Source organism: Triticum dicoccoides, chromosome 4B (genome assembly GCF_002162155.2).
Source record: "Triticum dicoccoides isolate Atlit2015 ecotype Zavitan chromosome 4B, WEW_v2.0, whole genome shotgun sequence".
NCBI classification, from domain to species: Eukaryota; Viridiplantae; Streptophyta; class Magnoliopsida; order Poales; family Poaceae; genus Triticum; species Triticum dicoccoides.
This window is the reverse complement of record NC_041387.1, coordinates 37,987,390-37,998,409: the sequence shown is the minus strand read 5'-3', so window position 1 is coordinate 37,998,409 and position 11,020 is coordinate 37,987,390. Positions and strand designations below refer to the sequence as shown.

General features: G+C 43.6%; 1 protein-coding gene across 5 annotated transcripts; it reads right to left on the bottom strand.

Annotated features, from left to right (window-relative positions):
- Window positions 1-1,158: 1,158 nt before the first annotated feature.
- Window positions 1,159-10,656, bottom strand: LOC119294850. Of its 5 annotated transcripts, none has more exons than XR_005143574.1 (11): window positions 10,516-10,656; window positions 8,841-9,002; window positions 8,681-8,755; window positions 7,812-8,309; window positions 7,075-7,425; window positions 6,207-6,298; window positions 6,079-6,119; window positions 5,925-5,986; window positions 4,166-4,477; window positions 3,849-3,968; window positions 1,159-1,982 (listed from the first exon to the last, which is right to left on the bottom strand). XR_005143574.1 is itself a non-coding variant. In XM_037573124.1 (10 exons), the coding sequence occupies exons 2-9, from the start codon at window positions 8,988-8,990 to the stop codon at window positions 4,175-4,177; spliced, it is 1,572 nt and encodes a 523-aa protein (XP_037429021.1). In that variant the 5' UTR covers window positions 8,991-9,002; window positions 10,516-10,656; the 3' UTR covers window positions 1,159-1,982; window positions 4,166-4,174. The 5 variants fall into 5 exon arrangements, 3 of the variants coding, with proteins under 3 accessions (XP_037429021.1, XP_037429024.1, XP_037429023.1); XR_005143573.1 differs by lacking the exon at window positions 3,849-3,968 and having other exon boundaries at window positions 1,159-1,713; window positions 1,870-1,982; XM_037573124.1 differs by lacking the exon at window positions 3,849-3,968.
- Window positions 10,657-11,020: the final 364 nt, after the last annotated feature.

The following is an 11,020-nucleotide window of genomic DNA, read 5'->3' as shown; positions in this document are numbered from 1 at the left end:
GCAACGCACGGATCCTTTTGCTAGTTAAACCTATATTTCGCGCTATAAGCGACGAGTAGGCTTTTCCACTTAAAACTGTGCAAAAGATAAAGCTCGATGTTACAAACCATCTCCATCCAATCTTGTTCCGTAACGAGAATAGAACAGACTGACACTCCAAAATTTAAAAGACACCACCACATCAAAATTACTCGAATCACAGCGTCATGATTTTTGAACCATTTCCTATAAGAGAATGGTTTCCATTACTTTGAGAAATGGATTCTCAAGATATCATCTTACCGCCTTCCGTAGAAATCGTTGATACGGGATGTAAGTGGGAGAGCAACTAATTAACGAGCGCTCCTTCGGAAGCTCGCAATGATCAGCGCCACTTGGCACGCTCTCAGTGATCCGCCACGTGTTGCGCTCTGAGCGCTCCCTTCAGTTTCATTTTTTTAATTTTTCCACACGCGTTTTCGATTTTTTAAATGGTTTTTTTCGATGTTTGGTTTTTCACCGGTCTACCCTAGCTTTTCGACCCAAAAACTTTTTTTGAAAAAAAATTGTTTTTGCGCAAAAGATGTGTTTTCCTTTTTTTTTCTTTCGCGAGAGTCACGGTTTTGTTTCCACGAGAGGCACGATTGTGCTTTCACGAGAGGCACGGCCGTCCTCTTGAAAATGAAAAAAAAAATGTGTTTTCTGTTTTTTTTTTCTTTCGCGAAAGGCATGGTTTTGCTTCCGCAAGAGGCACGATTGTGCTTTCGTGAGTTACGGTTGTGCCTCTTGAAAACGAAAAAAACGCATTTTTTAATTTTTTTTCCTTTCGCGAGAGGCACATTTTGCTTCCACAAGAGGCACGGTTGTGCTTTCACGAGGCGTGACTTTTTCAAAAAAGAAAAAACCCGTGCTCTCGGTTCGGTTTTTCTGTCCAATTTTTTTCGTCCGGTTTCTTTTTGTGAAAAAAAAATTCATCAAAACCTATCAACGTTGGATCTAGTTTTGAAGATCTCGACACGAGGAATCCAACAGCGAAAGCGGTTCAAGATTTGGACGCACGGTTTAAGAGATAAAACGTTTTGAATAAACGGATCTACAAAAGAAGGAAAACTCTCAGGTTGCGACAAGTAACACACATGCAGCACGTCACTTGTCGCAACCTGAAGAATTGGAATGATCTTCGCAACGAATACTTCTTAACTAGTGATTTCGCGTGAGTGGTGGCGGTATCCAGATGTCCTGCAACCCACGAAATCAAATCTAAATGGCATACGTGAGTGCCCAGTAAAACTAAATGACATGTGGGATATAGCCCACAAAGCCCATGGAGTCGAGCGGCGTTGTTGTCTTGATTCCCTTCCACGGCCAGAGCGGGAAAACGCCATGCTCTAGTGCTCCGGAGCTTCAGATCAGCCAGCCCGTAAAATTTGTGAGCGGGCAGTCCGTGTGTCTAGCATTTTTTGAGTGCTCCGAGTCCCTAAAAAAAAGTGCTCTCCACGATCGTCACCTCTTCTCCACGAAATCCAGCTTCAGCTACGACCTTCCTCTCCACCGAGCAGCGCCTCCTCCTTGTCTTCTCGGCCTCCACGAGACACCAAAAGCCACCGAACTCGAAGCACGCCGTCTCACCCCGCCAGGTGCCGACGAACTCGAGTCCGTCTCCAAGAACCAGCACCCTGAGAGCAACTTCACCAGCCGCCTCCCCCTCCAGCTCCCACCGGATTCCTGCTTGATCTGCTAATTGATCCATTGTATCAATGTCTGTACTTTCTGCTTTGTAGTGTATGGGAGTACTATGGTAGTACATGGAAGCTGGATGTGGAGATGCAACATAAGAAGTGGTGGCCGGTGCGGGCAAGTCCCAGAATGTCCAGCAGTTTGTGCACTTACATCCTGAACAGTGGCTATCGTCAGGCGTCAGTCCAGAACCTCAGATCCCCTCCCTGGTGACAAGGTTGACGCTGACGACGCGGATCAGCCCGATCATTTCCAAGTTGAGCCCCCTGCAGAGTTCATCAAAACGGAAGGAAACTGACGAAATCAGAACCACTTCGCTAGAAAATGAACACTCTCATGGACAGAAAGGAAAAGAAGTTTTTTTCCGCGAATACGCAAAAGCCTTGCGTATCTTTGCATTGATAGAAAGAGTAAGTTACAGAGTTATGTTGAAGCAACAATTACAGCAATGGGCAGCCTACAAGCATGTGCACATGGATGGCATGAGTGGGCTGACGTGGCGCAAGAAGAGAAAATGTGGGTGCACCTCCCACCGTGACCTGAATCTACGTCTCCGGGATGATAGTTGCAAGTCCCTTGGCGCCGGCACGCGCCCATAGTCGAGCCTCCTCCTGGATTGCACGCACCACACGTCTGACTGACGGCCGGTCTCCCTCGAACAGGCATCCATTGCGATGCTTCCACAACCACAAAGGAAAAGAAGTTCTCCCGTGCCAATGCAGGTTCAGGCTCATTGACGCATCGTAAGCCGGAAATTTAGTTCAAGACAATCCTTTTTCACACTCAATTCAGAGATCACCGGCTTTCCTTTGGCGATTCAACTGGAGTACAAACTGAAGAGGTTGGCATAGGACATGAGCTTAAGGTAGGATTGCATCTCCACGTCCAATTATCAATGACCTACTATGATGCAACGTGGATGAACCAGGACTACCAACCAAGGTCTTCACCTGTGTCTATTCGGACAAGGATGCGTAGGCAAGTAAGAGCATCTCCAACAGATGATGTAAAACAGTTGCGGTGCCCAAAAAACTGCGTTTGAGGCATTTGGGTTGAAAACCAGCTCCAACAGATATGTATCTCTATTTGGTGATGAAATTTTGTTTGGGAACCCCAAATTTTAGATCCAAGTGCTGCATATTTGTAGCATCACTAGTGCTGCCTAAATTATTTTATGGCTGTGGTGGGAACCCAACCGCCAGCGTGAACTTCCACCGGCGCCTCACCCCACCGCACCGGCCGATTCCGGCCACCGCCGCCACCACTCCGCCGGCCACCTTGAACCCCCGCCGCCACCATTCTGCCAGCCACCATGAACCCAAGCCACCACCACTCCGTCAGCCACCGTGAACCCTGCCGCCGCCCCACTGCCCCATTCTGCCCCTCGGTGACCTCCACCGCAGTGCCCCGCCCCTCGACGACCTCTGCCGTGCTGCCGTCCCCAAGCACCTCGCCGTTGTCCCCGAGCTCTTGCAGCCGGCCCCCAACTTCCCCGTCGCCGGATTCCGCTGTCACCATCTCCATCCCGCCGAGCTCCTCCTTGCCGTCAGATCCGCCTCTGGGCCTCCCCGTCATCGGATCGTCATATTCTATGTGGTTCTCAATTTTTTGGGCACTAGTTTTACATCATCTTACAGAAATGTAGGGAAAGACTGCGTACTATAAGACCCCAAAGTGGTCGGACCCTTCCCCGACCCTACGCAAGCGGGAGCTACGTGCACCGGCCTGCCCCCTAGTTTTACATCATCTGTTACGGCAGAAAACTTTCTGGTGCCCAAAGACTCTCTCTCTTGCCCTAAAATCATTTTTGGTATCAACTTTTACATCATCTGTTGGAGATGCTCTAAGGATGAATAATTGAAGACAAAGGCATGTCCCTGTGTGCAGGAGGTTGAAGAAGCACTTCAAATCTACTCAACATGTTGTCGGTGAGCATCAATAGAAGCCGCTCATTATTCGTTGAGTACTGGCTACCTACCCACATTATCGAAGTTCAGTTACTACTATCTATCAATAAAATCAAATGCGATGTACATTTCCCAATGCTGAGAATACCCTAAGAAACTAAAACGTACTACAAATTAAGTGGATTTCTATTGCTTCCCATCCACAAGGATTTGGATGTCACTTACTCACTATCATCTAAATTATCCGCATATGGACCAGTTGAAGGAAAGAGATAACGGCAGGGTTGCTCATTGCCAAGCAAGCAAACATACCCAAGCTTGGTGTAGCCGTGAAGAACCTGGAGACTACAAACTTACAACAGCAGGAAAATAAGTCACAATGCTAGAATACCCAACCCTATCAAGCAAATCGCCACTCCTTAATGTTATATCAATGGCTTATCTGACTAGTTAAAGGCGGCAGCAGGACAGTTCTCTTTCCATGTATTTATGTGGGGCATGTTTAGAAAACTTGGGACAGCGAGATGAAACTCATGGCATACCTTTCTACTCTACCTTAGCGCTTTCAAGAGCTTGAATGCACCAGTAGCAGTAGTGATAAAGCGCCTTGTGGATTGATTATTTCCTATAAGTGCTGAGATTCTTCCCACTGGACCAACTATATTTTGAGTTCGAATAGATCCCTTGGCCACTGAGGTTCTCAGAGAGACATGGAGTTGTTCAAGATCTGTTCTTGCATAGTTTGGATACACCTTCACAGGAAACCGGGCTTGTAACACTGATCTCCAATATGGGAAAAATCTTCTCCTTGCATATGTGGGATCCCATCCTCCACCTACTTTCTTTCTCGCAGGCTGTCACATATTTCAATAGAGATACAGCATAAGAAGCCAGATACATCCATATTCCAGCATGATCAGCCAGCACCTCTCACTTGAGATGTTGTATGTTGATCAATACACAAAACTGGGTATCATCAGATATGAATGACGTTACTACAACCTACACGGTAGTAATTAAGCAGCATGCTTAAGCAACACACTAAGCTGTTGAGCCAGTACAAGGCATGGCACAAACATAGGAACTGAAACATGCTTTTCTTACAGCATCAACGATTATATTACACTGCATATTTTTTTATCAGAATCTTCTTCGCAGGCACCAAAAAAAAAATTCAGATGCAACAAATCAACACTAATAAGGTGTTAGAAATAACAACAATGTGCAAGCCCCCTTGGTGAAGTCCAAATGTTGATGTTACTTGGAATCTACACAGTTCTTTGGTAAAGAACCTGATGGGAAACACATCACATTAAGATGGCAGAGATGAACCATAATTGGAATGCCATGGCATTGCAATAGGTCATACGTATTTGGAGGCAACTCAAAGCAGTGCCGAAAGGAAGGCCAACCAACCATGGTGGCTTAGCCGCAAGCAAGGCAGCGAAGAGTGCAATCGGAGTGCGCCAGTTATGGGGAATTGCATAGATGAATAGAGTTCCGTCCATACAGACAAGTCTTGATGACTTTTTTTTGCTTGGCCGTTCTACTGGCAAAATCTAGTTTGTATAAATGTGTGTCTGAACACACACTAGGTATTGTAGGCTAGAATTTAGATATTTTGTAGCACATTTAGTGAGCACTGGAAGCAGCTTGAACCTTTTCCAGGCTCAGTAGCCAAAGTCCATTAGAACACGAATACTTGTACTCTTTAAATACGGCTGAATACATTACTACTCCCTCCGTAAACTAATATAAGAGCATTTAGATCACTAAAATAGTCATCTAAAAACTCTTATATTAGTTTACGGAGGGAGTAGAAAGCTGCCCAGCTTTGCAGCACCAAAACCATCACTTTGTGCTCTAGTTAGCGACCCATTTTGTGCTCTCTTTTTTTGCGGGTGCTGCCCTAAGGAGTAGGCAAAGCTGCTTGGTGCTGCTGCACCAAAATCAGCACGAAGGTCTAATGGTTACTTGTGTTTGTGTATGTGCTGCCGTGCCATAAGGGAGAGACAATCATCTCCAACAGCAGTGACCTGGACACAAGATTAGGACAAGTCGAGCACAGTCAAAACTCAAAAGTGAAGAAAACGCACCTTAAAACAAAGATTCTACGATGTATCCGAAAGTGATCAAGGGATTCGTCAATTTGGGAAATTTTCACTTTCACATAATTTTTAAGAAGTAAGGTGTAGAAAAAGGGAAAGAGCAGAAATTCTTATAACTTCCTTTCTTTTGCCCACCACAATATTATTACTCATTACCAAACACCATCGGTCTATCCAAAAGTAGACTCGTTACCTTTTTCTTTGCAGCATGCAGATTGGCCGTTTTCGTAGCTGCCATGTTTGTATCTGTAGACTCTAGTACCCATTTAAAGAAATTAAAGAGAGGAGAGATTAGACTCATGTTTCTTAAATGTACAAAGAATCACTTGAGCCCGACAGAACTGTACCGCATGATTCTCTGTCCGACATTTTGCAGTCATAAGGCTGGCTTCAAGAAGAAAAAATAACATAATCAGCAAAATGACCATTTATTCACATAGAAAATTATTGTGTGAAGCAATACAAAGAGTAGTACAGGTTTAAAGTGTCCATGGAATCTCCAGTAGGGCAAAATCCATACTCCTTGAGGATAGATGAAACATGTTCCAAGACCTCCACATTGGGCACCTACAAGACATTCAAGCTGTTGTATAAGGCAATATATGGCTAACATAGATCTACATGTATATACAATTTAGCAAACATATAACCAAGGGTAAGCAGCGAGAGGATGGAAAGGATTGTTTGGAGGAGAAAACTGCAGTTATACAGTATGAGTTGGAAGGCAATAGAAATCTCAACACAACGGGGGCTCTTAAATCTTTTTTTTATACTGAGAATCCACAACAGAATGAAGTTATGCTGGCTATGCTATAGCCACTCAATGCAACCAGACCCAACGGTTGTGAAACAACTAATGATCTTTTGGACGTCTTAATTTTTATAAAGTTTATTTCTGTGTAGATTTGTTAGAATGAACTCTTATAGCAAATCCGTAGCTCGATTTCCTTATTATTCCTGCATCGCTCGAGGGAAACAATTTGCTCGCTGGATAATTAAGAGGAAAGAAATCCGTAGCTCACAAATATCAGGAGCATGCAACCAATGCATGTGCGGTATGCACGCCCATGAGCAACTCATGCACATTAATCGGATGCGGAGCGCCAGAAATCTGTGTTGTTCCTTGGCCCTAGCGTTTGGCCCATCAGCCCCGTAGACTCAGACGGAGGGAGTATAAGATATTGTTATTTTCAGTTGACATCAGAAATTATCATTCTTCTTGCTAAGACTAGGGCATGTATTTTTTAAGACAACAGCACTAACAATAGTAAATACAATAGTATTAAAATATTAAGTAACAGACATCTAAGGCGCCACAGCTGCAATGTACCAAAAATGCGTACCTCTGAATGTGCTTGAATGTATGCAGAAAGAGGTTCACCGACACGGGAAATTACATCAACAAGCAGCCCTGCGCAATAAAGTGCCTTCATTTCCTCCGGAAGCTTCTGTGGCATTTCACTTGAACCCTTCCCCCATATCAAGGTAAATGAAAGCCTCAGTATACTGCTCTTGATCATGTCAAACCCATCTTTCTTACTACTGGATGAACAGCCTCCACGGATCTGCTCTTGAGCGGCCAGTAGTAGAACTGCAGACTGCGTAAGTTTTCCATCCTCAATGTATTTCCAGAGCTCTCCAAGTAGATTATTTGTTTTTTCTGCAAGCAGTCTAGTTGTATCCAAGAAGATCTTCTGTAAAACAACAACGGACAAAAATCTAAGCGCATTTAGCATTTATATGCAAGCAAGTAGTGTCAAATAACTTTCTATATTTCGCTTTGTTTCCTCCTATCAAAGTAAATATGGATTAGAAACAATCTCCAAGGAAAAGAAAATGAAATTAGTTACCAGCAACAGTTTTTGTAAGTTCAATGAAGACTCGTTATCCTTTACTATAAGAACATGTACTAACAAACAGAAACTCTACTTTCTCTGACAAATGGAGATGAAAGGATGCCCGGTCCTTAGTATCACTAATATCATTATAACAGCTGTCAGGGATCTATGGTATGACCACAGTTACTTTTATGTCATGCTGCAAAAGTAGTAATTCGTAAAGGGAGGGAAGTGAAACAGACCATTTCAGGTAGACACAGCAGACGGATAAGATTGTAGATATAATCCAGATGATTCTGGCTGGGAGAAAGATTGTCCTCAAGATACTTATGCAGGCAAGTATTCTCAACTGCAACATGGAGCGGGAGTAGATCCTCAATGATATCATTGCCAACTGTGCGTACATTGGCTGATGCACCATGGCGTAGAAGCAGCTTGATCATGTCAACAGAGAACCTTTCAGCAGCTTCGTGGAGCGGGAAGTATCCATATTTGTTTATGCAGTTGGGATTGGCGTGCATCCCACGGAGCTCAGGTGCCTCACCCTCCAATACAACTTGTGCACATTGCAAGGCATTGAAACTGATCATGAAGGTTAAGGTTTGTGCAGTGATGGTAAGATTCCATGACATGCCCCTGCCCCCACAGCTCTTGAATAATCCAAGGAAGCACTGGACACTATCCTTCAAAAAGATGGGCTCCAATTTGGCGTATTTGTCGAAGAAGATATCACACACCCACTAGATTGATCCATCACAATTGAAAAGGGTGAAAGGCATCAGTTATCCAACTAAAAACACAACAAAATTAATTCTCTTGTGGTCTATGGAGGTGCATATATGATAACAACAATAAAAACAACAAAACCTTGTAACCCAAGCAAGTTGGTGTAGGCTAAAGATACCGAACATGAGGGCACCATCAAGGAGGGAACAGAAAGTAAGGGGATCTAAAGCTATCACAGTTCCTATCTAAGGTTCATATATATGACAGCAATAAAAATATTGTTTCAGTAGACGTAAGTACCCCATAATATTACAGCTTTACAAAGTATAACTAATATAGTGGAATGAAACATCAAACGGATTCCATAAATGAAGGTAACAAAAACCTGGGGAGTAGGGTCTAGGATGATTATGTCATTTGCTATGGACTTGGCCATCGAAACAGACTTTTCTAGCATAAGCTGAAAGAGAGAATGTCAAGAGTCGGCACTGGGAATGAAAAAAGAAGGGGGAGAAATATATCACACAGATGGGCAGTTATCATACCTCTTCAATCTTTCTCATATTAAATCCCTCAGTGAGTTTAAAGTGAGGGCCACGGGTCCGTGGATACGCACTTCTTACTGTAATTAATCCATCTTCACCACTAACGTTATCTTTGTCTAGGGCAGCTACCTCCTCAAATTTCAATTCCATCCTTCAGTTTGTCTGAAACAAGGAAATTTAATTTTTATTATGCTCCAAACAAGACTACTACAAGGCTTGCAATGGTCAAACAATGATCCAGAAGACCCTGAGATAAAATGAGTTCTATCTAAAATGGGTCACGCATCACTGAAACATAAACATGTGCTGCAAATAGAAAATGCTACATTTACTCTGTATAAATCCTTATGCTATATGCAAAAAGAAGGGCCAAACAAGTTTATCAAATACCAGTTGACCAGGTGCTAGAAACTCCGGTGCATATAAATTATGGAAATCTAGAACTAAAAGCTAAATTTGATGTTACTGTTCAACATCTCCCATGAATAGCTAACTTGCCCTTACTGATGCCACTCAAAGCAAAATGAGAGATCTTCACATGCTGAAGGTCGGCAAACCAACCAAACAAAAAACAGGAACTGCATTTTGAGTATCATATTTACTTCGTATAGAAAAAGGACGTCATGACTCAGTTGTCTTATATAAAACTCGCAGAGTAGATACACATACAGATGGCTAGGAAGTAACTGAGAATAAATTTGCGCAGACAAAACGAGGTTCAAGAAAATTAAGCTTTCAGTCCAAGGTCCAGATTTGACATTTTCATACGAGGAACAGCATAGAATCTGAGGGCTGTAACCAGCAGATGCTGATCCCAACTTTAAAGCAGATAGCTGTTTCAAACTTTGCCTTACAGCAAGGCAAGAGCAGAGGGATTTACAGCTGCGCAGTCATGAGGAGTTTCTTGAGGCTCGGCCCGTTCTGGCCTGGCATTTTCACAGGTCTAAAACAGCATCCAAGCTCTTGTCGTTGTCCTCCAAATCTTACTGGCACGCCCGAGAGCAAGGCCTTGCTATCTGCCGAAACCAATCTCATATTTCCACCACTCATCACCGAGCGAGTAGGACAGGATTCCAGAAACCTCACGCTCCATCCTCCCAACATCATGAAATCCTCTCGGCCCTCGGGCAACCCCATTGTCCCCCACCTCCGCTGCCACCACCCCACAGCTCCAATTTAACTGCTTATCTGATGATATATTTCTTCTGATCTGCAAAGGATTCATCCCCTTCTGCCGATCAGGGAAAGATTCCATCTTTCTCAAGATACAGCCAGTGGTAATGCACCCGGTTTGTGATTTTTTGACACGAGTTCCTTCCTCTTGAAATAACCGCGGCATCTCTTTGTAAGGAACTTGTGAATCAACAGTCAGAAAAAAAAACAGCAAGGCTTGACGATATGGGACGAGACATTAGATGTTCATTATAGAGAACCGTCAGCGAATTTATAGATCGGAAACTAGATCAATCAGGAACGATACGACAGTAATAATTTATCTAGGCTTTATATAATCACCTGTAGTCGACCGTAAACGTATCAGAGAAAGCCCGACCGACAATTTCATCAGTACTCTAGGGCAAGATTCTAGGGCAAGATTCGGCACACTTCATCGCAAACCATACATAACAGATCAGATATCAACGAGAGCGGTGTCCGTGCGGTGCGATGGTAGTACCTCGTTCACGGCTCGCCGCGGATCTGGAGGGAGCTGATATCTCGCCGCGGATCTGGAGGGAGCTGACGGCTCGTCGGCCACTCCCCTCGCTCCTCAAGGTATGTGGCTGCTGGCTGCGTGTGGGTCTGGGAAATGGGAGCTTGGGGGTGGCTATAGCATGTTCTTTATGCGTGCAAATATCGCGGCGGCCCTCACCTGGCCGCCAGCCCACTAAGCGAAAAAAAAGTAACAACCAGAACCATCCGATTCAAAATGGGCCAGCCCATAAAGCCCTTTTTTCCTTTTTATTTCTTGCTTTTTTTCGAACCGGGTTTTGTTCTGTTTTATTCTGGGTTTTTTGTTTTATTTTTACTTTTGAAATTTTTTCTTTTGTCTGATTTTTTCAACTGAGTGAAATTTTAGGAAAATCATAAAAAATAGAATTTGTGAAAACTTTCAACTTCAAGAACTTCTTTTCAAATTTCATGATTTTTTTCAAATCCACATAATTTTTTCAGTTTTTTGC

Coding starts and splice junctions, on each gene's coding strand:
- LOC119294850 (XM_037573124.1), bottom strand. CDS start 8,990: ATGGAATTGAAATTTGAGGAGGTAGCTGCCCTAGACAAAGATAACGTT. Junction 8,756..8,840: donor ATATGAGAAAGATTGAAGAG/GTATGATAACTG, acceptor TCTCTCTTTCAG/CTTATGCTAGAAAAGTCTGT. Junction 4,478..5,924: donor TGCATGCTGCAAAGAAAAAG/GTAACGAGTCTA, acceptor AATATGTGACAG/CCTGCGAGAAAGAAAGTAGG.